At 42.6% G+C, this 26,396-nt stretch overlaps 3 protein-coding genes and 1 long non-coding RNA gene across 4 annotated transcripts in view; 2 read left to right on the top strand and 2 right to left on the bottom strand.

Annotated features, from left to right (window-relative positions):
- LOC109324773 (mothers against decapentaplegic homolog 6-like) overlaps positions 1-26,396 on the bottom strand; it is a 165,330-nt gene that overhangs the window by 24,601 nt on the left and 114,333 nt on the right. The gene's annotated exons all lie outside the window — the stretch shown is intronic.
- Positions 4-1,610, top strand: RPS27 (ribosomal protein S27; the record flags this gene model as incomplete). The annotated part of the gene is made up of 3 exons (XM_019556716.1): positions 4-142; positions 588-698; positions 1,373-1,610. Coding segments are annotated over 3 exons (279 nt in total), but the record flags the coding sequence as incomplete, so codon positions are not given.
- The window catches only part of NUP210L (nucleoporin 210 like), a 35,809-nt gene continuing 11,309 nt past the window's right edge, over positions 1,897-26,396 (bottom strand). Inside the window, exons 11-40 of the mRNA XM_019556848.1 lie at positions 25,413-25,550; positions 24,197-24,352; positions 23,222-23,420; positions 22,744-22,889; positions 20,896-21,117; positions 20,093-20,266; positions 19,444-19,636; positions 18,769-18,857; positions 18,315-18,419; positions 17,370-17,471; positions 16,605-16,733; positions 16,108-16,235; positions 15,281-15,413; positions 14,640-14,702; positions 14,235-14,414; positions 13,395-13,475; positions 12,260-12,391; positions 11,417-11,575; positions 10,846-10,937; positions 9,917-10,091; positions 8,948-9,123; positions 8,452-8,672; positions 6,639-6,775; positions 5,969-6,095; positions 5,191-5,340; positions 4,660-4,910; positions 4,065-4,269; positions 3,121-3,225; positions 2,412-2,486; positions 1,897-2,027 (exon numbers count right to left, since the gene is read on the bottom strand). Of these exons, the coding sequence (XP_019412393.1) occupies positions 1,948-2,027; positions 2,412-2,486; positions 3,121-3,225; positions 4,065-4,269; positions 4,660-4,910; positions 5,191-5,340; positions 5,969-6,095; positions 6,639-6,775; positions 8,452-8,672; positions 8,948-9,123; positions 9,917-10,091; positions 10,846-10,937; positions 11,417-11,575; positions 12,260-12,391; positions 13,395-13,475; positions 14,235-14,414; positions 14,640-14,702; positions 15,281-15,413; positions 16,108-16,235; positions 16,605-16,733; positions 17,370-17,471; positions 18,315-18,419; positions 18,769-18,857; positions 19,444-19,636; positions 20,093-20,266; positions 20,896-21,117; positions 22,744-22,889; positions 23,222-23,420; positions 24,197-24,352; positions 25,413-25,550 (4,323 nt within the window). The 3' untranslated portion in view covers positions 1,897-1,947. The remainder of the gene's footprint in view (positions 2,028-2,411; positions 2,487-3,120; positions 3,226-4,064; positions 4,270-4,659; positions 4,911-5,190; positions 5,341-5,968; positions 6,096-6,638; positions 6,776-8,451; positions 8,673-8,947; positions 9,124-9,916; positions 10,092-10,845; positions 10,938-11,416; positions 11,576-12,259; positions 12,392-13,394; positions 13,476-14,234; positions 14,415-14,639; positions 14,703-15,280; positions 15,414-16,107; positions 16,236-16,604; positions 16,734-17,369; positions 17,472-18,314; positions 18,420-18,768; positions 18,858-19,443; positions 19,637-20,092; positions 20,267-20,895; positions 21,118-22,743; positions 22,890-23,221; positions 23,421-24,196; positions 24,353-25,412; positions 25,551-26,396) is intronic.
- The window catches only part of LOC109324787, a 14,731-nt gene continuing 5,624 nt past the window's right edge, over positions 17,290-26,396 (top strand). Inside the window, exon 1 of the long non-coding RNA XR_002105007.1 lies at positions 17,290-17,393. This is a non-coding gene — a long non-coding RNA (uncharacterized LOC109324787). The remainder of the gene's footprint in view (positions 17,394-26,396) is intronic.

Genomic DNA, 26,396 nt, shown 5'->3' with positions numbered 1-26,396 from the left:
CGCGGCCTCACCCATGGCCCCCTCCCCCCACAGCTCGCCAAGGACCTGCTGCATCCGTCCCCCGAGGAGGAGAAAAGGAAACACAAGAAGAAGCGCCTGGTGCAGAGCCCCAACTCCTACTTCATGGACGTTAAGTGTCCCGGTAAGGAAGGCCCGAGCCGTGCAACCGCCAGGGAAGTGTGTGTGGGGCCCGGTGTCCGCTATGGGGACGGCTGCAATGCTGGAGCCTCCCCCTTCCTTGGCAGGACTGGTGCCAGGCAGGTATCAAGGGGTTTGTGGTCTCCTGCCTGTTCCTGCCCATAGTAGGCCCTAGCCCAGATAAAAGGCACTTAAAATTGTGTGGATGTGACGTATTTGATTATACCAACTAAATAGTTGAAAGAGTAGTTCTTTCCAACTACTCTGAATAAATGCAGTATCTTTTATTAGACCAACAAAGAACTGCATGTGCCTATGTCCTCAGACCAGTGCGGCTGTAACCACCCCTAAGAGATGCAACTGGTCGCTTCCACCAGTGGTGAACGCAGCCCTGCTGCTGTTCCCTGACCAGGAAATGTGTGCGCTTCAAGGCTTTGCTTTCCTTTCAGGTTGCTATAAAATCACCACTGTTTTCAGCCATGCTCAGACTGTGGTTCTGTGCGTGGGCTGCTCAACTGTGCTGTGCCAGCCCACCGGAGGAAAGGCAAGGCTTACAGAAGGTAAATGGCAGTCCTGTCTCTTATAAGAGCTGGTAATGTGTGGATGCTCTCTTAGTGCCCAGCCCTGATGGATTTTTTTCCTCTTGCATAAATTGGGATTTAAAAATCCAATCTTAAGCTTTTTTTGGACAGCAAAAGATTCCTTAGCAAAGGCCAGACAAAAAACTTCTCATTCTCAATACACTTGTTCTAATAAGCTCTTCTTGGATAAGGTAGGATGTAAGCCTAAAAAAAATGATGATTATTAGGTAATTACTGCTGATGAACAATTATTATTGACCTCCTTGCTCTAATGGATTTGCCACTGTTTTGTGAGACGTGTTTTTGGAATTGTTGCCACCCCCAAAGAACACCTGACTTGACTTGCCTTTCAAGGCTGCCCTTCTCTGAGCAGTGAGACTGCTTGCCACCCCCTACTTCTGCACAGCCCTGGAGCTCTTGCTGTTGTCAACTCTGGTAGTGTTCTGTCTACCTACCACTTCAGATGGGAAAGTGGCAAATCTGGGGAAACCTCTTCTGCTTTGGAGTGTCTGAAACATGGGTGCACCTCAAAAGCTGAGCTTCTGCTAATCAAACTTTCTGAGTCTTGAGAGAATCCTACCAATTAGTCAGTCCTGCTAACTTACCTATAGCCCCATGTTTTCAAGATGCTTACTGCCTGTTCTCCTATTCAGGATGTTCCTTCAGACGAAAGCAGCACTAACCTAAACAAGAGCATCTCTCAGAGATAGGTGGGACTAACCGCACAATGACCACGCGCAGGTACATGTGCCCATAGGAGCACAGGACTCTACCTCAAAGCACTGGTGCGCTGGGCCAGGTGCTTTGCAGAAACAGAACATGGCTGGAGAACGTGACTGACTGTCCGTGTAGCCTCACCCATCTCATTCTCAATAAATTTTGGATAAAACACACACTATTCAGTTTCTTATTTTTCCTTGCTGCTTGTTACCACATAGCGCTCCTATGAGGGGAAAGGGAAATGCCTTGCCAACTGGAGTCAAACCTTATACTCATGGGGGTTGCAGTGTTGATGTTGACCAGCATAAGGCTTGGATCTATGCTCAGGTGAAGAAAACTAGTGTTAAAGGTGGGTAGATCTTGCTGCTTGGCAGTGAACAAACAGCATGCTACTTTACCCTGTACCCATGAAAACTCCATTAATCATTACTAAAAGCCTAGCGCCTAGAAAGGACAAACACTTTGTTACTAGTTTATTCTGTACAAAAAGACACTTCCTTCCATTGTGCTATCTCCTCATGCTCCAAAGCCAGTGCTGCATCCTATTTCTTCCATTGTGATGCTGAGGACTCATAGGAGAATAATACCCTGAAGATGAAGGAAAGCAGGGAGCTCAGACTAAAAGCTGGAGACTAGATGATAATGAGACAAGCTAGGAATTTACGGAAGGTCACTGCTGAGGCCTAAAGAAAAAGGCATCTAAACTCCCAAGTTCTTTTCCTGTATGGGGCGCCTTGTTCTTAGTGTAACCGTCTAACTCACTCCCACAAGTTGTACATGCAAAGAAAAGTTGCTTCCTCCTCCCTGCCACTGAGGTAGTGTGGGTCATTGGAGGCTATTACATTTTTGTACATGAGCTTATTCAGTAGCTGCCAAGGTCACAAGGAGACCCCCAACACAATACAAGATCATGTGCCAGAGCAATAGGTGATTTTGGGACTTCTAAATAATTAAAAAGAGAGTCCAGCTTACCTGTCTGAGAAGCAGCAGAGGTGGGAATGTACACAATGGGCACAGTTTGCACTCTTGTCAGAAAGGCATTGTAAGCTGCAGAAACAATCCAAATTATGTACGCTCATGTCACATGCAGCTCATCTCCTTGAAAATATGGTTAAATCTCCAAAAAGCTGCAGGGACACTGGATTCATTTAACTTTGGTTCCCAACTGACCAGTTTTAAGAGGAACTGCAAGTAAGAGTGTCTTGTTCCCTGCACTTTATGGAGGAAAAAGAAAATATGCATTTTTGGTAGGGTTGGAAAAGCCTTATACAATAGATCAGAATGCCAGGCACTAACAATGTTAACAGGTGAAACTGGCACAAATGGATTACTTTTACATTACTACAGTATTCAGGGAAGGATCTAACAGTTACCAGGGACTGAAGCTAAATGTAATATTGGTGTGCAAAAGGAGCTTTATAAGTTGGGCGTTAAGAAAAACTTCTAACTATAAGGGTGGTTAAGCACTGGAACAGGTTCCCTACAAGTGGTAAAATCTACCCCATTGTGAAGTTTTAAGTGGAGGTAATCAAATATCTGTCTGGGATGATTTAAACAGGCATGATCCTACCTTGAACAGAGGGCTGTCCTATTGTTCTATGAAAGATCACAAGGGAAAAAGTAATGAGCCCGATTTTCCTGGAGTTTAGTGATTAGCTGCACACCATGTGTTTTTACTTACTAAGAAAGATGACAGCTGTTGATGCTAGAACAGCAAAAAGGGTGAAGAGAAGGATCTGGTAAGAGCTTATTAGCTGTTGCACAATTCCTGCTTCACTGCACTGACCTTGTTTAAAAAAAGATAGGTAATGCTTAGGCCTGTGTGCCTGCTGTAACAAGAAAGCATTACAAAAAAAACACCTTAGACATTTCTTTGTTCAACTTCAGTTAGTTCACTCAACAAAACAAACATTAATTAACTTTTTCAAAAATCACTTTCTCTTTTAAGGGAAAGTTGCTGCTGAAACCCAGAAGAAAAAAGTCCCTTTCTAGGGAAAGGGCACATCTCAAGCAGCTTAAGGGAAGCCTTCCACCACAGGGCTTTGGTCCAAGTGCCTCAGCCATGACTTGAGGGGCTACTGCCTCTGGGAAGGGGGTAGTTTCATTTATCTGCTGACGGTGCCCTCTGTCCCTAAGAGATAAAGACACTGACTGCACTTGTAGATGGCTTGAGAACAGTCAGATGGGAACTGCTTCCCATCACGATCAACCTGGGACCCAGCTGGAACCAGTCACTTAGAGAACTAAGACTCACAGTTCAGGACAATTCCTCCTCTCCCTCTCCTTATTGCCCCATGCAACAAGTTCAGCTCCACTCCCACAGAGCAGGGCTGGGTCCAGAGGGACCAACTGAGTTTTCACTTGAAGTGAACTCTGTGGCAGGCCCGTGGTTGCTGCTTTAGCATCCCAAAGGCCTGTTCCTGGTGCACTCAGTTCCCCCTATGATCAGTGAGACCTGTAGGGGTACAATGCCCCAGCAGGGTCAGATCTGGGCAGGGTCCTCATTTCCCTTGACTGCCCCAGAGTGGAGGCTGGCCTCGGGAAGCATTAGAATACATCCTGGAGCACACAGCTCTGACAGAATTGCTGCATCCCCTTGGACCCACCAGACCAGTAGATGCTCACCAAACATGTGCTGTTCTGCCAAAACTTTCACTTCTACTGAATCTCTTTGGCCTGTGAGGACACAGGAGATGTTGATGAAGACAGGTGCTGCCCTCTGCCGGAGAGATGTGAGGTTGGCCACGTTAATGGGGTAGGAGACAAGCCCGGGCATGTTGGGTATGTATTCAGGATGCTTCACTATTATTGCAGGAGAGCTGGGATGAACCTTTGAGAACAGAGAAAGAAAGGTATTTAAACGGAAACACCAGAGAAGGTCTACATCTGTGTACGGGACAGAGCAGTAAGGTTATTTACAGTAAAGCAACAGTTCTCTCACATAATTGCCGTGATTGTAACGGGCTCCTTGCCCAGTTCCCACCCCACACTCTTGATATGAGAATGGGAGTTTTCAATTCCTCCAAAAATAACTGCTTCCAAACAGAGTGACACAATCCATCATCTCTTTATGTTGATTCCATAGGACTAACTGCTCAGACTAAGCCTTGGGGACGTGAGATATTTTTATTCCTTCTGTTTAGCATGCATATCTATTCCCCAGGAATAGGTAATGTGTGTTCCCAGGAATGGTGACACACAGAGAAAAGGCCTCATGTACCTGCAGCTTTTCTAACACTTTCTCAGTTCCCAGCACTCTTATCTCGCCACTAAGCTGTTTGCTGCTAAAAACCAATTCTGACTGGTTGATGTAAAATGCCGGAAGGAAAGGAACCAGGATTCTTTGCATTCCGTCCTTGCTCCGCTGACTGGAGAGAGAGACCATCACGTACACCGAGGCCTCAGCAAAACTCAAAGCCAGACGGACTTCATCAGACTGGGGCTTAGCAGTGATTAGACAGGCATACAGACCTAAAGTCAAGACCAAACAATAAGCATTCAGAGAGTTGTGTTTGATTACTTTGAATACATAGCCCTTCTATCAGTAGCAAGGACTACACATTCTAACAAGGGGAAGAAATGTGATGGGAAGGGAGCACTGACTTCACATATTCTTAACCAGAGCCAACAAGCGTGCAGAGGTGGTATTTGCGGAGAAAAAGAAATGTCATGGGAAGGAAAAAAAAATTTTTTAAAAAATCAAAACATTCACCATTTCTTTTCCCACTCAGCTCAAGAAGGTCCTGCCTACCTCTTTCAATGCTAAATTTTGACTGGATGCTAAAGACTTTACTTGCTGGAATGTCAAACATTGGGTTGCTGAATTCAACTTGACACATCAGGTGAGACTCTGGGAGAAGAAGATTAGAGATTGCATACATCTGAACTGGGCTGCAGGGGCCTAGAAAAGAAAAATGGAAGACCGAATAATTCAACCTCACAGCGGATAGTTATGAAGCTTAGCAAGGAAGTTTCTCTCAGTAGACAGAGTAGTTCAGGTGCCAGTCTATAGTTTTTATCCATCTTACACCTGCCATAAAGATGGTTCTTTCTGAATAACCATCAACACAAGAGTTTTAGTGGCAAAGTAAAAAGTCAAATCTGAAATGAAACAACATGCTTTTCTAGCTTAAAACCTGAAAATTGACATTCTTGTTAACAGTGTAAGATAGGCCATGTTCTTTTTATTAAGATGTCACACTTCCACTTGCTGATAGCTGAGTTGCACTTGGAGGGAAGATAAACCAATGGAACAGGTAAGGCACACATCAAATGAAAATCACTAATTCTCATATTTTTGGAAGAAAAACTTGAAGTGTAGGTGGTCCATAGTGTAGAATTTACCAGAACTGCACTGCAGTTCACCTCATTTGCTCTTATATCCTGAAATCTCATTTATCAGTGAGGAGGGCTACTCTGGAATCAGTACATCTGCTGTCCCATAGAATAAACACTGCAATCAACCAATGAACTGCAGTGAGTTCAGCTTGGGCCAAGCTAGAGATGTTCAGAAGCAGTGAAGCTCTTACCTTTGAGCGTTGCTTCTGCACTGCTTGTAGCAACAAAGACTTGGAGTTTAGAAGAGTCAGGCGTGTTGGTCAGGTAGCCTTTGGGACCCAGCTGGGGGCTTAATCTTGAAGAACTGTTGACAACTACCTGGAATAGTGTAACAGGGCATGTGGAGGGACCGCAAAGAGGTTACTGTTGGAACTTTTCTTCCACTACTGAGTCAAGCAAGTTGACTGTGGGGCCAGATTCTCATTTAGGGTACACTCTTCTAAATGTATTACTCTATCTAGAATAATACAAAGGGTCCCTTTTACTGTACTAGAAGAGTGTTTAGGAACTTTCATGTATAGAAGAATCAAGCCTTCACTGCCTTATATTTTTAAAAGATCCTTTACTTGCAGGACATATTTTCCTACCTAGGAACTGAATCCAGTTTTGTCAATTATCCCATCTCCAGTTACAGTAAAAGCTCTGTATACTTTTGTAACAGCACATTCAGTCTGTGGCTTTTATATTAAACTGTGCCTCTTTCAGTTTAATATAAAACTGCACATTCTTAAAACAGAAGGATTCCAAGATAAATGCAGGCTGACTATGGATACATCTCACAAACTAATACACGTGAAGAATTTCCTTGGCATGAACAATAGCAAGCTTGCCTCTCCAGCTGGAGTATGCTGCAATGAATACCTCTCTGTATGTTTTCCCTATCCCTGGAATGTCATGAAAGACTGTAGCAGTCCCACGGCTCTTCACAAATGCTGCTCCACTCACTGAGTCCATCTCAAGAATGCCACTGGGGGAGATATGCCACATCCCAGGTTCTCCTATAAGAAACAGTCACAAATCAGATTCTGCCAGTTGGTCTTCACTTCATGAAAGAATTCAGTGGATGTGCTGGGGAAAAAACTTCAGACGCTTCTTCCCTACAGCACGTTCAGAGAATTTACAGCGAATATCAGCTCATGGACCTCATGTTTTTAGAGCTCATAGAGTGAACCTTTTATTCACACTATGCAAGTGTCCCTCCCACACAGTGGAATACACTGAACTACTGTCTGCTTGTACTCCAAGGCAGACAGATCATAAATCATATTTACTTGAATAAAACAGGACCATAAACCTGTGGGTTAATTTTTGGGGTCACTGGGTTAGGAGAATGCTCAGCTGAGGTTTTATAGGGTGAAGGAAAGGTTTTTTGCATTCCTGGGAATGTTCTCTGGTTACCTTTGTTCTAAAAATGCTATCAAACTTTAATTTACCATGCACAGACTAATCAGACTGGAGCTGCAGCCACACTGATGTCGTTCATTAGGAATCAAGTCTTTTAATACAGCTGCTAAACTCTTTATATAAGGAACACAAGTAGACAGCCTCTATGGAGGGCTGTAAAGTGTTACATTGGTGGATAGAAAAAAAAGATGCAAAACATTCTTTTTGAGTCAAGGTCAAGAACAGCAAGGCTGAGCCCACATCTGAATTCTGGAAGCCTGAGATAATAGGAGGCTCTCTCTTAACAACAAACCTTGGGTCTGATGCACCAGTTCAGGCAGTAGCAGTTACTCAAATAGACCCACTGAAGCTCATGCAGTCAGAATTGTGTAAAAATAGTGCAAAAGGCAAGAAGAGTTATGCCCCTTGTCATCAGCTGGTTGTTAGAGCTTTTGTGTTAGGGTTTCTGTGCTGGTGTCAAGAGCAGATACCATGTCTTTTCTCCTTAGTGAAGAGTACAACAGTTCTTCTCTGGTCCTGGGCAATGATTCAGCCAGTCCTTTGCCACATTACAAGGTGGCTATCCTGGCAGGGACCAAGTTTTCACCAAGCTCAGCACAACTTTCTTCTGAATCCCAGAGAAAGCTTATTGCAGAAGCTAGGTCAATTCCCTTCACACACAGTCTTATCGGTGCCAGTGTGACCAACCAGTTCAACATACTTCATGTGCCCCTCTGTACTACTGGAAATCAGGTAAAAGAGAAAGCCTGTTCCCGGCATGTCAAGCTGAAGGAGATCCACTTTACCATGCACTGATGGACCCCCCTGGTACTAGACCTTGTTCAAACTCAGATCCAGGGCTATGACTTTTACACGGGCCCATATCCTGTTGCAGACTTAATGTAGCAAATAGAAGCAGCATTAATTTAAATGTGAGTGAGGAAGTTAAGGAACTAAGGCATGTCTGAGTTAGAATGGGGTCAGGATGCTGGGGGTAATAATGAACCTCTGATGATTTTTTGTATGTCACCTGAAAGTCAGAACCTTCAGCTGTGCAGGAAACCTTAACACCACACTGGGATATCAGGTCAGGACAGACTCTGAGGAAGAAAGACAGCCCTCCCCAGAATCCCTGACACCTCTTCAATGTTCACCCCCTGTGCAACACAGCCAGCCTCAAAGCATTTGGCTTAGCTTGCAAAATGTAAGAGGATCACTGACAAGGTCACACTACTGAACACCACAGTAGTCAGAAATGATGATATAAGACAAACAGAAAAACGGCACGCACCTTCTTGATTTACAAGGGGCGTGCTGAAACAGATCACATCCCCTACTGCGGTGGACTTGGAGATGTCTGGCTCAATGGCATACTCCACAGGCACAGGGATGTAATCAGCCATGCCTGGATGCTTCGCATCCCAGATTCCCAGCAATGTCACTCCTCTGTTCACTGCCTGAGCAATGTATGTATAATTCTTGCTCCCAGGTCTGATTAGCAGTAGGTCATCTCTGAAAGCAAACAGTGCCAATCAAAAGAAAACTAGCAGAGCTCCACATGCCTGGAGGAGACAAGAAGCATATTTCAAGTATATAGTCCCAAGGGCCAGCGTGGTATTGTGAGCAAAGTGAACTAGCTATTCACTTCAGAACAGCTGCCTTCACATATGGTTCTGGCCTGAGATGCAAAACCTTTTACCTCTGCCATGAATTGTAAGAGTAACATTTTACCTGTGTTTCTTTCAGTTGCCTTAGGCAGCTCTGTACCGATGCGTTCAGGACTGTACCTGTTCAAAGCCAGGTAGAGCTGTGTGTTCTGGGCATGGAACTTCTCCCCAATGTTGTTGTAGAACTGGATTGTGAGAGTTAGGGCCATTCCAATGGGGAATGCCACCAGGGGCATGCTGCCAGTTGTGTAGAGCTTGGGACTGGTGCTGATCTTCATGTATGACACCGGTGCTACCTGGAAAAAACGATGTTTTCTGTGTTTCGCTTAAAACAATGTTTAACATTTCAGTCTTTCCCACTTACTCACAAAGGTTCAGCGACCTGGAGCTTGATCAGTTTATGGAAAGGATAGATAATGTACTGGCTTTAGAGTGCAGGGGACTAGACTTTATGACCCAGCAGACATACAGTTGCATACCGATTCAGGATGAGTGCCATTTACTGAACCACTCCTCACTGAGCACCTGATTTTTCCTTGGTGGTCTTACATCAATCAAAGCATTTAAGATTCCTCTTAAATTTTTAATACTGCTAAAAGGGTACAGCATATTAATGACAAAAAGGTCAGTACTGTACCTTATACCTTATTTAAGCCTTGGTAAATAACAGATAAGAAGGTACTTTGCACTTCCATGGGGCTTATAATCTAACAAGATGATTTGCAGACATTAAGTCTCTAATGTGTTATTCCCCATTTCACAGATGTGTACTTAAGGCTCAAGAGAGAGAAACTTGTTTTAAAGGTCACAGAGTTGAGTCAGTGGTAAAGTTGAAAACAGACCCTGGAATACCTGGCTTCTAGTATACAGGACCTTTAAGACCTCCGTGTTACACAGTCCCTCCCAAATGCAACCTTACAACATACTTCATGTCCAGCTCTTTTCTATTGCTCCTAAACAATGCTGAGCCAGAAAAAATGATAATACATGATCTTTCTGAATCAGATTTCATTGTTGTTTGAGAAACAAGGAATCAATGCTGTTTTTAAGCCTGCAACAACATGGACAAACACCTACAGCAAATCTTACCTGGACACCAGTTATGACAGTCTGATTGACTCCGAAGAGTTCCATACAAGTTACTTCTAGCACAGCAGTGCCTGTTATAGCTCCTGCTCTCAAGAGACCCTGACCATGGTCCTCGATGACAGAAGAGTTGGGGTTACACTTCAGGATCTGAGAGCTCACAAAGGCAGCCCCCTCCCTAGACCAAGAACAGAGGAAAGACACTGTTAGACTAAGTGGCTGAGACCATATGAGAAACCACAGCCAATGGCATGTTTCTTAGACAGTGCAAGCTACAACCAGCAATTCACCCAAAGTGGTGCCTTCCAGCTCTACATAGCTGAATGTACATTCTCATTATTTTAACAGGACAGAGTGCTTGCCCAGCAGATTAGGGGTCAGCTTTATATATTCCATTAAACTTTACAGATGCTCAGATCCAGCCCCACTTACCAGTCCCCTAAGTATATCACATGTGTCAGGGGTGTGATACCACAGGACACACCTCCAAAAGTGTCAGATATTCCCAATAAAAATGCCAGTTTTGGGTGTTTGCATAACGGAGGCCCATAAAAATTACCCTCTCAGAAATCAGCATTTGTAGCCCTTCACCGTGCCATTTCTTACACCGAATAACCGTACAGAGCTCAATTTGGTGTTAATGCTAACTGGTAAATGCTATTCCTGTGCATCCAGTCAGCGCAAGGCATCAGCATCACCTACTCTCTTCTGAACTGGGATACACTTCACTTAATAAGTACTTGCAAATACTTTAAAGAATCAGGTTTTGAGGCAACTTGAGATTGAACATGCCCAAAAGGTTGAGAAGCTGGTAAGAAAACCTGACTACACCACAAAGACAGATAGTTCCATGCCCTGAAAGAAGAATGCACTTTGTAATTGTTTCTCTGTTCTGTACTTTCCGTGTTCTGACTGGGATATTCCTTGTTTACCTGTTTGTGAACAGCTTGAGCTGAGAGTTCATTGACATCAGAATCTGTTCTGTGGGGCACTCAGGAGAGAAAAGTAGCAATTTATCGAACACCTGCAGGAACAATCAGTATTTCATAAAAGCAATTTCAGAAAAACATATGTGGATTAAATTAATGTCAGGTAAGAACTAATGGAAGGCAATGCTTCTTCACACAGCAGGTGATCATCCAGCGCTTAGGTGATGCAACAAAAATGCGGGGAGTAGATAATTTCTTACTGGTGATATTTTACATGCCATAGTAAGGATTAACACATCTGATGCTGATGGCTACAAGCTGATTGCTGCCAGAGGAACCCAACAAATCCCTCTGTGCAGTCCTGATCAAGAGAGGAGATTTGGAAGGGGTGGGTGTATACCTACCCAAGCACATTGCCCCAAGCTCACTTCTATTCATGGTTTCCCTGTCTGTATGACTTGATATCTTCCTCAGGCTTTGGTTTCCTTCCTTCCCTGGTTCAGTTATGAAATCCTGCCTTGTCCATTTAAATAAGAAAGTAACAATCTCCTCTGGAGTGACTGGAGACACTTACCAATATTTGTATTTCATCTGAGAGTTCAGCTAGGTTTCCTTCAAACTGCCCAGCAGACACATTCAGGCATTGTACTGTCACTTTAATACCAGTTCTCCCAGCCACTTTTGTATAAATGACCATAGCGAAATTATTCTCTGGTAGTAACTGCAGGGAAACCTGAGAGAGTAATGACAGGGGTTTTATTACAGGCTGTTCATCTTTTTGATCAACTGTCTATTTCAATGACTGAGAAAATGCAGAAAAAAGAAATAAACCTGTCATACATGGGGTTTGAGAGGTCGCCTTCCTCCTGGGATTTTGTTCTTTATGATGGGAGATGCTACTATGAACTAACTGCCTCTCGGGGCAATGAGCAACTCGAGCCTGCGGGAACAATCAGGCTCAATCCTCAAGCCTGGTACTGCTCTTCATAAATATATTAAGATAAGCATCCAGCTCAGTACAGTTCCCACTGGCTCTGCTAAAAGACTGCTAATGACATTCTCTGCTCCCCACAACATGCAGTCTAGAGCCTACCCACATACATGGTATACCAAACCTGCCTTTAATAAATGTAGTGCAAAGTCAGCACATAGGTTATTATACAAAGGCCTTTGCAGAAAACTCCATGAAACGCTGCCTGTTTTGAGAGAGGATTTAAAGGGTGAAGGGGATGTCATTGGGTGTCCAAGAATATTAAGCTAGCTGAACCAGAGTGACAGGGATGCTATCCCTCAAAACACCTGGCCCACAAAGCTGCTCTAATCTACCTAAGAAAGCAGCCTGCCTGATCCACTAAGGCTTTTAGCCACCTGCCATACAGCGGAGGGTTAATCCCATTCTCAGTGGTCAACTCCATACCTCTGAGTGTTGTGGAAGAAGGTCCAGAACATCCCGTTTGCTCATTGACCACTGAAACATCAGCCCTGCATTGGCACTGCCAAAGGAAAATGGAGTCTGCATGCTGGTCATGCCCATCACATAGACAGGCATCTGCAAAATAAAGAGTACTGTGACCATGGAAACTTTAAGCTGTCTCTGGTTTCCTATATTATGTTCTGGGCTTCTCACCCCAACACCATATAAACAGTGGACAAAGCATGAAGGGCTACTGATTTCTAATTGCCATGGTAAGTGTAAACCCTCCAGAAATAGTTGGGGTTTGCAATACATGCATCATAAATTGGGTACCAAAGGCATTTCTATGAAGCTCCTTAATAAAACCTTGTGCCCCCTTCTTACAACGATTCTAGTAGCCTAATGCCAGTGAAATATGCTCTAATGCGAAGGATCTAAATTCAGTCCCTACCCCCTGGACAGGCAGAAGGTGCAATATTACAATCAGTGTGTTGTATTTGGACATGCTCAGATATTCAGCCCCAGATAAGCAATCCACCTTTTCAGTATGCATCCTACATCTCCCTGTACGTTGCTTTCTTCTTCATTTTTCTCATTTACACATATGTACACAAAACATGTGAATGACTTTCCACCGTCTAAGCACAAGACAGTCTTAGAACTCACCCTTCACCAGTGAACTAGGCAGTGGAGTTGACATGATTCCCAATCAAAGCTGCCACTTCATGCATTTGGGACCCTCTCTTTTCCCTTTAAAGGTACATCACTGGGATTTCACAGTTCCCTTTCAAATGGGCACAATGCTGCAACCCACTGTAGTGTGTGGGTGGATTGTAGCTGTAAGAATGGGGTTTGAAGCAGCCTTAGCTGAAACCACACAGCTAAATGGGGATCATCTGAGCTCTGTTTGACAAATCAGTGTCACCTTCTTTAAAAAGGTGGGGAATTACTGGTCTGGATAATTCAAGAAATCCTCTTGCTTACAGCATCATTTTAGTAAACCCAGTATCAGGATTCTAAACCCTCTTTGGGGTCATACCTGGAATCATGTCAGCAGACTGGAGTCCCAGTTACAGTGTGAACGTCATTCTCTACTTGACAATGGCAGTGGAGTTGACTATGTAGCTCTGATACCTACCTCAGTGGCTGTTATAAGCCTGGTGGCAGGCGCATGAATTCTCACTGCTCTTAGCTGAACTACTTCCAATTCTATTTGATCCTGCAAAATAAGGCAAAGAACAAGTCTTCAGCTGTCTGAAAAGATGAACAGTCTGAAGAAGCAGACTGGAGTCCCACTTTTGAAATAAACAGTTTATAGGCTGGTTAAGGGCTTAGCCAGAAGCTTTACACAAGAAACATACATTTGCACATGGCCTTAGCAGTACTGTAGAGGAGACAGTTTCTGAAGAACGATAAGCAAATATGCCTCTATGGGTACTTACTTGTAGGCTGCAGGAAATTATTTGCTACCCAAGCAGGAAAAGTTTTTTTTGTTTGTTTGGGGTTTTTTTTGTTTTTTTTTTTGGGGGGGGGAGGGTGTCACTAGAGTTATGTGGTGCCTACTGATTGGTGTGAATTAAACATCTGTTTTGTTTCAACAGCACACTTCCCACTAGGGGCGCTACAAAGCAAAAAAACAAAACGTATGAGTATATCTGATCTGACACAGCAGAATCAGGCATTTCTCTTTCCAACAAGCAAAGGTGTCATCTTTCATTTTAAATGGGGAACAAATGAACAAGCTGCAACAGCAACCTTACAATAACCTCTACTTCTTGCTACACACGGCAAGCCTCTGGGGTGGTATCTTGGTAGCCGCAGTTTTTTCTAAGTGAGGATTGTCAAGATCAACTCTGCCAAGTCGACCAGAGAGCCTGACAAATCCACCTAATCATACACTTCTTTAGCAAAGGTCAATACAAGAAAAACAAATCATAGAAAAAATAATGAGAAAATGTGAAACAAAATGGAAAGATACCTGTGAGAAAACAATTACTCTTCCTGTGTCTTCACTGACTGCCTGAATAGTGCCCTGTATTATGGCCGTTCCCACTGTCTTAGCTGTTACCTGGCCAAGCCTGTTAACTACAGCCACAGTCTTGTTGTTGATAGAGAAGTGAATAATGGACTGTGGCTGTGGGCCACCTTCTGACATCACCTGAAATAGTTAAACAAACAATAGGATAGCTGTCCACTGAAAGAAGCACTAGTCTCTGAAAATGAGGCAAACTACTAAGGCATATGCCCAATCTATGCTTTTCTTTGCTAACCTACAGAAGCACAATTTCTATTGGAAATAGATATAGTGGAAAAGAAAATAAGGGGCAAAGGGAAATACAGAAGTTTCAATTTTTTGGAATAACTAAAATTTTTTAAAGCTCACCTGCATCATGTTGTGTGGAATTAGAGTCATTTTCTTTGGGATAAGTTTGAATGGAGGAAAGACCTAATGGACGGGAAAGGTAGAAAAAAACTCTGCTGATATATTTTTAATGGAGACAAACTTTAAAGCAAAAAATACCCCATTCTTAGCAATGCACCAGTGAACAGGTACTGAGCCAGTCTGTACTTGTTCTCATGTAGGTGTCACATAAATCTTACCTACCAAAAAAGAGCTCAAATTTAGACTCTAATCAGTTTGCTACAAGTTATTAACTGATGTATTTGCTAATGCCTACAAATGCATCTTAGATGCATCTCTAAAGCTGTCACATCCCTTTGAGACCTCTACATCAAAATTATGATGTTTCCAGTTAGCAAAAATACTCTGCCTTCTCAGCATCAGTTCTACAGGGGCATTTCATGGGAGAACTTGGTGTAATATGTAAATTACAGCATAAGACATTATAACTTGGCAATGGTGATAAAATTCTTCCCATTTTTATGACTATCGGAAACATTTAAAATTCAAAGTATTCAAGCCAGTGTTATGCAGAACTTCTTTTTCCCCACAGCACTTTGAAGGAAAAGATTTGATAAATGATGAGACTCACAGACATCAGCTGATATAAATAAGACTCTTACTTCAACTTTACGTGGTGGGGAAGTGAACTTTCTTCCCATCTTGTCCCAGGCTATGGCCACCAAAGTTGTCTGGCCTACTGCAACTGCTTGAAGCACATGAATTTCAGAGTATTCACCCACTTCCTCCATTTTCCTGGAAAAGCACTTTACAGTTATTTTAATTTTCACACCCTGCATAAAAACTGTATGATGGTGGGGATTAGCAGCTTTCTTTTACTAGTCAATGAGCGTGCAACAAGCCAACTTGCTTGTGTTGGGGCAAGATTTAAAATCTAACACGCTGAACTTCCTTTCCAATCACTGACCATTAAAATATTTGCATGTACGCTGATATATCTTTAGCTGTCTCCACAGTGAGGCAAACAGTGGAAAACAAGAGATTACACAAGGATTCCAAAGAAACCTATTTCAAGCCAGAAGAGTTGTAAATTTATGGGCTGAGCTACCATGTTGGAAATAAACTCATTTAATCAACTGGTAAGTATGAATCAAGGATCTCAAAGAGCTTTACACACATGAACTGAGCCTGGAACCCTGCCCTACGAAGTACTCACATGTCATCACCATTCTACAGAAGGATAAGTGGAGACGCTGGGAGATTAAACAACATTCCTAAAATCATTCAGCGGGATGGTGACAGAACTGGACAGGAATTCAGTAGTCCTGACATGTACTCACACATTCTAATCACAATACTCCCCTAGCCTGGGGATGGTAGAGGTGCTGGAAGCAGATTTTTCTCTGTAGTTATTAGCTATTTTGCAGTACCCAAAAAGTATCAGCTGCTGTTGGAAAAGGGAGTGCACCAGCCTGCCTGCACTACTCACACAAGTATAAAAACAGCAGATGACGCCTGCAGCTTCAGTTTCATGTGCTTGAAGTATTTGCTCCTGAAGGGATGGTGATGAAAACCCAGCACTCGCACAGTGACGAAGACTGATTTGCCAATCTCAATCTAGATAAAGGGAGAGCACTTTTACAAGTGTGAATACAGGCCGTGCTGTCACCCTAGTCTGCCAGCATACTCTGTGCTTGGGAACCATTAGTCTGGCAGTCTGGAAATCCTGCTAGTAGAGACTGAGGGAAAGGAAAGCCACATCAAGACTGCCCTTTTGTTTTTGTGAGAAAAAAACAATTGCAGCAAAGATTTCAAACAGTCAGAATAAAACAGCGTATATGTCAAACATACTTTACTGCTGAAAGGAAAGGAAGTTCCACACAGTCTAGATAAAGTGACACAAACAGAAACAAGAACTAGAAGAAATATCACATCCCACTTGGCTATGTTCTTACCAACACTTGGATCTCCCGAGGATTGTCTCACCTTATCGACCAGGTCCACCTCCAACTCATAAACATCAGACACATGGAGATAGGTGGTAGCTGGTCCTAGGAAAGCCAGGCAGAGATCATAGACTGCCATGGTTAAAGACCCAGGTTGCAAAGGGATGACCTGCAAGGAAAGCGTAGAGGCTCAGACAAGGCAACTGCAGTCATTTGCATCTCTCTGACTAAAAAGTTAAGCTACCTTGTGAAGGTGACTAAGTACTGCACTCTGCTAGGAAGTCATTTCTCAAATCACTAGGGAAGTGAAAGGCAGAAAAGGCCCACTTGGTTCAGCCCTCAGAATTCATCAAAGGATTGTTCCCTACAGCAGAGGCAGCAGTACACTGTCCAGTCAGGTTGTAAAAGTCCCAATAGTAAGGGGTTTTCACCACCTCCCTCAAAGCTACACAATTCTAGGGTTTGAAGGTCAGTCGTTTCCCTAACTATGTAACAAAACCCAAAATAACATCTATATACAGTGCGTTTGATACCACTTGGTACCAGGAGATCTTTAAATCTAACATGTTTGTTTTACCTCAATAAGATACCTGTTTCAATAAATATTTGGCCCACTTCACACACCTACTTGCATTAATGAAATCCTGAATTTTGTAGTGGAATATCTAAACAGCTACAAAAGTCAAAGAAATAAGGGACAAGGGAACAAAGGGAGATTTTTTCTTCCTTTCCTGAAAGGTGAGTCTTACAGCAAGAATTTGAACTCAGGCTCTTCTCCACAGCCAAACATTCTCAACATGCTCACCTCAATGGCACTTTCTGCTTCCAGGTATGTAATATTTACTATATCATCTTCACTGCTGTTGACTAGAAAGTACCCAGATCCTTCCACTAGGTCAAATATCTCCTAGGAAGGAAAATAAAATTGAAAAAAATTCCAGCACCCTCATTTACCAACCATTTTCATTTTGCTCATGAAAGAGAAAGTTACCACTGACTTTGGGGTTCAAAATTCAGCCTCCAAGGGAGACTTTATCAAGGATGAATTGAACAAATAAATAAATAAGTAAAGACTTCAACTCTTAGCAGATGCACAGTGATGTTGACATTACAAAGAGCAAGCTCTAGTATACAAGGTCATGGTCCTCCCAGCTGATTCTGCTCACCCAATAAAGGAAGTTCAAGAGCAATGATTACTTCATTTTGTTACCCAATAGAGTAAATACTATTAATTCCATTGATTTAAATCTAAGGTGATGCAGCCTGATGGAAATCCAACAGTGATGTCTCATTAATTACTGGCAGATGGGCAAGGATTGGAAGTGGGGCAGACAATGCACAGAAGGCTGTTTTAAGGCAATGAATAGCCATTTTTGTATGTAAAACTGCAGCCCCTTCAGTTTTGCTGTGCCAGAACAGAACTTGCCCTGTGCAGTGTACTGTGAAGAACACTTCCAAAAGAATGTTAAGAAGGATGGTTTGAGACAATGGCCTTCTTTCCAGAAGCACTGCTACTGGAGCATATAAGCAATACTTGCTCTGTAACACAACCTAGCTTTTCTTTTTCAATGAACAGATAAGAAATGTCAAAGAACTGATCATTTACTGCAGTGATAGTCAGTTATATGGGCAAGAACTTTAGACAGAGATATTTTCTCTCAAAGTCAAAAAAGCACCTATTCTCAGTAAAAGGCTACACAATACATCAAACACTGATGTGGTACAATTTAGCCACGCTAAATGTTCCTACCTTTACAGCTGGATGATTATATATAGTGATGTTCTCTGGCACAATGGTCACATCCTTTACCAGTATCAACTCCACAGCTGCGGAGTTGAGTAAGTTAGATACTTCCTAAATATGCAACCAAAACCAGAGAGACGTTATATTAGTGTCCTTTCAAGTCAAACCAGCCCAAGCGACATACATAGGAGGGACTGATGACTGCAGCAGCCTCGTATCAGTGCTTGTAACTGGTACTACAGTCCAAATAAGATTTACCTCTTGAGATAGTAAAGAGCTCTCTATTCAGAAACTAACATCATTTTTAGCTGAATAACCTTGGCCTACTCAGCTCAGATTATCAGTAGAATGCAATAGTTTGGTAGAGAAATCAGTTGAATGTTAAGACTATTAAATAATCTCTACTTTACACACCTCAAAAGGGTTTGAAAACATGCCCCAAATACCTCTCTTCACTCACTTTCGGGCTGCCTCTCTCTGAATACTTCACAAAGCAGACTGTTGTCAGAACAGTCCCTTTCATTTGGTGTACTTCTAGCAGCTGATGCCCTATGAATGGCAGTAACAGAGTTATTACTAAACATAAGATGGGATTTGAGAAAAAAGGGGGGGAGGGGAGGGGGATGAACCAATTTTACTTTTAACGAGAAAAAACAAAGCAAGTTGATGTCGTATTTTCAAAACAGGTTCATAAACAACCACTTCCATTTTAAGAAGGGGAGGAGGTTGGCACTAGATTTGTTATGATATTTCAATTTCTCCATTGACAGTTAAATCCCAGGAATAACTTGAGTTTTTTAGTCTATATGGCATGTATGTTTTAATATCCGGAAAGACATTTGTTTCACACTCGCCATGAGGAATATACAACATAACACCACCACACTATGTCCTTCTACTTTAAGTGTTGATGCCATCTATTTAATATCTTATATTTGGTCCCAAGCTGTTCCATAAATGTCTGTATTTTATAAACTATTTCACATTATTACAGAAAGAGAATCCCAGCTCTCATAGTGATGCACACATGGACAGATTATATTAGGAGGAAGGAAGAGAGAAACTGGGCTAAATTCAGTCCTGGTATAGCTCTTAGTGACTTCACTGCAATTCAGTGTATAAAAGGAAATGGTACCATGCATCCTGATCTGTCCACTACCATCATTCTTTGCTACCATCTGCATGGACTTTGCATCTGTAAAGTGTGCAAGGGTTTCATTGGATGATTTCCACTCCAGCACCAAAGAACTAAAGTTGTCAAACTTTCGCCCGTGTTGATCAAATACAGCCAACTCCAAAACTGTATTCCTCAAACTGGACACAGGGATCTACACCCAAAATAACAGAACTTGTTAATAATGCAGGATCTGATCCCAGAGAAACACCAGCTCCCTTTAAAACATGGACAGCTAATTGGGCCTTTGAACTTTTCTTATGCAGCCCATAACAACCATCATCTTGACTGCAAAGATGCAGTCCAAACAGACAAGACAATCTAGCTCATTAGGATTCCTCTCTAGAGACTGTGAAACACCACTAGCTCAGCCAGTCTTTTGGGGCAGAGGGTCTATAAACTTCCTAAGGAAAAGTCACTTAATACGACTGAGATCATTCCATTGCCAGATCATGTCTTTCTGGTAAAGGGTTATTTGACTAGTGGTTAATGCTACAAAAGCTTAAATTCTGTGATAAAAGTACCATACACATCTTGAGTTCCTACTCATTCATACAGCAGCATAGGAGAGTTGTACTCTTAGTTTTATGTCAAACAGGTAAATCCTTACCAGCTGCTTGTTATGTTGAAGTAATGGGCATGGCTGGGCACCTGCAGATACATTGTAAACTGGAGTCACAGACATACTGGCTGGATGAGCACAAATGAATATCACCTGCACCATCTCCACTGCAGGATTGGGGTTCAGGACACCTGGCTGATTACCTACTCGGAAGGTCAGCACCTTCAAAGACATGCCAGAAGAATAGTTAGCCAGATTTCATTTTCAGCTGCACCCAATATTTCATATCAAATAGTGTTCCAATATAGGACTTTTTAAAGAAAACTAAGGCAAGTCCACACCTACATTAGAGGCTGAGAGGACAGTCTAGTCTGTGATAAAGCATATTCTGAGAAAGAAAAATTGATTTTTATGGAAAGTTTTCTGCAGGCAGACTGCCATCCCCTTACGCCTTAGCAAAGTGGGCAGTACAGTACTTTTCTTTATGGAAAAATTCACCCCAATGGTTTAATTCACAGTTGTTCTGATTCCCTACCAGCAGCCCCCCTCCAGACACAATTATTAACTCCTGATAACTGGTCACTACTGGATAATTCACCATTATCTATATTCCCCCTGGAATGACAAATAAGCAGAAGTTACTGCCAGTGTTCCTGAACTAACAGTTAGGTACAAGGGAATCCATCTGACCCTTGCTTAGCCTGTGCTAACACAAGCCAAGTATTTTCCTGTCAAAGGAAATGGAATGTGTTTTCTCACAGTTACTGCTTTAAACTGTAAGCCTGTGCCTGCTATATTCTCCAACTTGCTTCCAGTTAGTCATTAAATTGCAGGAAATGTGTTTCTCCTACCTGTTCCCCCAACTCCAGACACACAATTCGGTAAATGTATTGGTTTTGTTTCCTTTTGGTTGGCAGACGGACCTGAGTAACTTTGATTTTTTCCTCATGCTCCATAGTCAGTTCCAAGAAGAAACGAGATGGTTCCAAAATCCATGGACCTGGCCCTCCCTCAAATACCACCTCCTTCAGTGACTGCCACGTCACCAGTGCCACTTCCACAGGGTTTACTGCCTGATTAAGTGAAGAAACTGTTAATAGAAACTGCTATTTTTAGTTTCTCAGTGAGACTATAAAAAATTAAGTCTATAAATTATAGACACTGTGCCTGATTCTCATTTCAATAAATGACCTGTTAGAAGATTCTAGAGCAGGGGTAGGCAACCCCCGGCATGGGTGCCAAAGAGTAGCACTCGAAGGCATTTTGCTTGGCACACATGCCTTGGGGTGGATGGCAGGGAAGGGGCCAGGGCTGCACTGCCACAAGAAGGATTGGGTACCTCGTGGCTCCCCTGGCATTTGCCCCAGCACGCCAACTTTTTACAGGTCGAGGTTGCAGGTGTTTTTGGCACTGCCCAAAAACATTGCTGACCCCTGTTCTAGAGTTTAAGGGACCTTTAAGTGAGTGTAGATTACATTAATATCCCTTTACATGGCTAGAGTGATGTAAAGGGCCACTGATATGAATAAGAATTCAGGCCCTGCTTGTTAGAAACTACACATTATTACAGGAATTGGCCTTTGGTTATTGAATCTGGATTGGACAATACTGATATACTTGTGAGAAGAGTCACATTAAACAGACCAGGAATCTGTACCAATTAAAACACTGATCCAGAGGTAAAGCTTAGGTAGGAAAAGTAAAAGTACTACTGAAAGAAACCACCTACTCCTTTGTAAGTTCTGGTTTTTCCCAGCAAATACAAATCAATTCAGAATACAATTAATTGCTACAGTTAAAATTACTTTAGTTGGAAATTTGATACCAGTAAAACAATATTCTTACTGGTGACAATTTCTATGCTACAGTTCCTTCTTAGGACCCAGCTGGTTTCTAGGGGAGATGATGCAGGATTTAGCACTATGTAATAAACCCACTGACTCCTACAGTTTTTACAATGTTTAAGGCCACAATCCTAAGAACAGGCACATGTAGAGTTACTTCCAGATGAAGGCCAACTAAACATATTCAGACATTAATTTCTGAAGAACTAAGCAGTCTCAGCATGGAGAAGTAGTGACACTGCTTTGCATGGACTTTGTTTTTACTGATAGGGCCTGGCAATTCCATAGGGTCAGGATGCTCCTCCCCTAGGGGCAGGAAATGCATCCGGCTTTTCAAACATCCAATCAATGAAAGAGCCACTGTCTAAACTTCTAAGTCTTGAAAATGAGTGGGCAATTTGTAGGCAGGTATAAAGCCAAAGAATACAGGTTTGGTAGGAAACTCCTTGTCCCAGATGAACAAAAAAATACATTTCAGCAGGACAATACATCTTAAACTTCCTGTTTAAAACTTGACAAATATTAATTAACAACACTGCACAGCTCCCCAGTAGAATGGTGTAAAGTGACTACCATAATGTAATCTAGCTAGTCAGCAACATAGCTGAAAATAGAACCTAGGAGTCCCAAATCCCAGACCCCTTCACTACAAGCCCAGGACAACACCCTCTGACTGCAGTTCCACAGCAACATGGATATGAGCAGGCAGCCCACAACTGCAGGAAAGCATGGACTATGGTTGCTGCCTCACTACTATCACCAGGCTCACTATAGAAGCCAAGATACAAGGAACACAAAAACTGAATTACAGTAGTGCTTCAGGTAGAAGGGGATGAAAGTGGAGCACTTTCTCACCTTGAGGGGCTCATAAGCAGCAAACGTAGCACTGGTTTCAAAATATTCCTGGTACATGGTAGCACTCACTGTCACTAAAGTATGTCCCAACGCCTTTGCAGCTAACTGGATGCTGGAGCAAAATCTCTGGCCAGGTTTCTGAACACCTATAAGACAAGAGAACTTTTGGAGCATGCTTTATGTCACTGACAAACAGAGCTGAAATGGAATCTCTCACTTCTCCATTTTTTAAGTGTGTACCAGACCTACCTTCTATCTAATTGTCCCATCCCCTTCAGCTGTTGAAAGAATCAAATTATATAGTGTTGCACCAGAAACTGACATAGCAGTTATTGCTCTGATTGGCCTTTGTGGTGACTGATGCAATACCAGTGAATAGGGAGGCAGAGGGAAAGGGAAGGGCAGTCCTCTGGAAAATATATTAAGTGCATTTTGCAAACTGCTTTTTAAAAAGCAATTAGACTTGGAGTTACTTTACCTTCTTCAGCAGGAGTGAAGATGCCTTGCTTATCCATGCTTACATCCAGCTGTAACAGGGAACAGTCAGTAAAAGCGATGGTCTCCCTCGTCTCTCTGTCTATGTAGTACATCATGAGTGGAGCTTCTAAAACTTGTCCAATTTCAATGTCTGCATGAAATGGCAAAAACTCCATCTTCGTCGGCCTCAGCACATACACCTGGATTGGCAAAGTTCGGTAAAGAGTCCCTAATAGCAAAGTACCAAGGGCTAGTTCACCCTGGATTAAAACTGTGTTATAATCAAGCATTTCAGCTTCAGGAAAAAAACTTAAGCAGTCAAAGCATGTGAAAATGGAGTCCACACCTGACTTGGCAGCTAGATTCCTACTTGCAGTCTACTCACATGAGCAAAAGTTTACTTTGCAAATCTAAAAGTTTTAGTTGGATCTTTTTTTATAGTTAATATATAGCCCCAGGTATATGTTAATATAGCTCAGCATAGAAATGTTCACTGGATGTCTGTGCTTAACAAATAGCTTGAGCTAGTCAGAAGTAACATCCCTGACACAGAGAACTGCACTTGAAGGACAACAGCACATGAACAAGTGCCCACAGGATTACTAACAGTGAGATTTTATACCACACTCACTGCTCTCCAATAATTATAGCAGAGCACTGGGTGTATTATAAAGTCTCACCCTGTGGCAAATGAAAGCTAACCTATGCTATTTGCTCTTTTACTGCAAGGGAATGCTACAGTGTGCTACCTTTCATTTACCCCGGTAAGAGCAGGCACACAGGCAACTGCTCTGCAGCAGCTGATGCACATTTACTACACAGTCACTTGTTTGCATGTCCTGCCCCCAAGTGAGCAAGCCCAGCATTTTTAGGCAGTAGCCTGTCACCAACATCACTCAAGATGAGTCTTAGATTTCCAAATCTGGATAAGGAACACTCTTGCCACTGAAAAACAATCCATCAGGGAAGTACTTACCTGAATTTCTCCATAATGGAAGGGATTCTGCACATCTCTGGCCTGCACTGTGCTCTGCCCCCCAACCAGCCCTGCTGTCACTACTCCTTTTATGGTGACTGTGACTACACTCTGATTGGAAGAGGTCCATGTGAAATTGCCGCTGCCTCCCTCCACCTATGTATGAACATAACACAAGAAAAACCCATAACACAAGAAAAAGTAAACAGTGCAAATTACAACCAAGCAGAGCCCTAGAAACAGGAGGATGATTGTACGCATTGGTGTTACTTTAGCAAAATGTGAGCTTGCACAGATGTGGTTTGGAATAACAATCCCACAGTGAAAAATATTAAGTGAAGTAATACCATAATAACAGCATTCCACAGCTCCTTTCATCTGAGAAACTAAAACCACTTTACAAACATTTATTAAATCTCATGATTCCCCACCACCACTACCCAAGTCAGGAACATTATTTAACTCATTTTACAGCTTGATAAAAGTGAGGCATAAAAAGATCATTTATCAGTTAAGTCAGTGAGTGGCAAAGGCAGCAGTAAAGTAGGTATGGGCAATGTCTCACCTATTCTTCACTGTATACAGTAGTTTTTAAAAATAAAAGGGACGTTAAGACTGTGTTGCCAGATTACAAAAAAGTGCTGCTGAAATAGATGAGTATGATCAATGAAGGGCACAGGAAGACATGACAGAAGAAAAAGACCCATAGAAAAGCTAGAGGAATTGGGAGGTGCCACTCAGTATAGTGTTAAGAGTGACACTCAGGGAATTAAAGAGCAAACTCATCCTACCAGGGATGGGACCTAAAAAAAGTGATCAGCCAACCATGTACCTTCTCCTGGTTTCATTGTGTTCAATGAGGTTTTGCCCTTTATTTAAATGGACACAGAATGTGACCCTAGACTTGACTAGCAAAGGAAAACAGACTGATGTTTCCCCTGCTTCTGTACTGACAATACTCACAGGGTCTCTATTAGCTAAATATTATTAATTAGCCTTTTTTCTGGAAGGGGCTGTCATATCTTTTCTACCTTGGCGACCACAGACAGCAGCAGTCTCCCAGTGCCTGAGGAAGGGTGTTTGTATCTGAAAGCTTGCAAAGAACTGTTTCCAATTACTTAATTGGTCTAATAAAAGATATCACATCTACCCAAAGAACCTTGCCTGCTCATAGCAAGGAGGCCCTCATGAATTTCCATGTCACAGTATACTTCACCTGAACTCTATGTCGATACAAAACTTCCATCTGGTGGTGTGGAAAAGCAAGGAAGGAGGGTGTCAGCTTGATCCGAAGGTAAACCCTTGCCTCCTGTTCATGACTGATTGGGGCAGGCAAGTATGCCTCAGAGCCATCCTGCACGCAGAAAACAAGGAAATGCAATCTTTAGCCAAATGGCCCAGTCACAAAAGGGACAGTCAATGATCTTGAACTGCTAGCACTACAGGGTAACAGCATGGGGCAGACTGTAAATAAAGCACCTCCTTTCAGGTTGTACTTCCTAGCAGTTACCTGAAAAACAAGTTTGAAAGGAGGAACACTGTTCTGTCTGAAGTCAACTGAAGGGTTTTTTTGGATAAGCTTAAACAAAATTCCCCAACAACAGTATTATCATCTCCGGCTGTTCCCACAGGGTCTTGCCTTAAGCATAAAATTAGAAGAGAAAGATTAATTCCACTAAGAAACTCACCAAGCAAAAGAATGCAGAACAAAACTTAAATTTATAAATGGAAGACACCACTATGGTCATAAAAGGAAAATAACCACTAAAAGCAGACTTTAATGCATCTGCTCTGCAGACACACTTGCTGCCAGAACTAAAATAAAGCATCATGAACTAACACTAACAGTTTCATAGATTTCATAGACATTAGGGCTGGAAGGGACCTCGGGAGATCATCGAGTCCAGCCCCCTGCCCAAGGGGCAGGAAGTCAGCTGGGGTCATAGGATCCCAGCAAAATAAGCATCCAATTTACTCTTGAAGGTGTTCAATGTAGGTGCTTGAACCACCTCCGCTGGCAGACTCTTCCAGACCTTGGGGGCTTGGACAGTAAAGAAATTCTTCCTTATGTCCAGCCTGAAACGGTCTTGCAGGAGTTTGTGACCGTTCAACCTCGTCATCCCTTGGGGCACTCTGGCGAACAGACGTTCCCCCAGATTCTGGTGGTCACCCCGATAAACTTATAGGTGGCCATCAGATC

This window comes from Crocodylus porosus, unplaced genomic scaffold (genome assembly GCF_001723895.1).
Source record: "Crocodylus porosus isolate Cpor-Errol unplaced genomic scaffold, CroPor_comp1, whole genome shotgun sequence".
NCBI lineage: Eukaryota > Metazoa > Chordata > Crocodylia > Crocodylidae > Crocodylus > Crocodylus porosus.
Note: the sequence above shows the minus strand (reverse complement) of the source record. Positions and strands in the feature narration are given on the sequence as shown.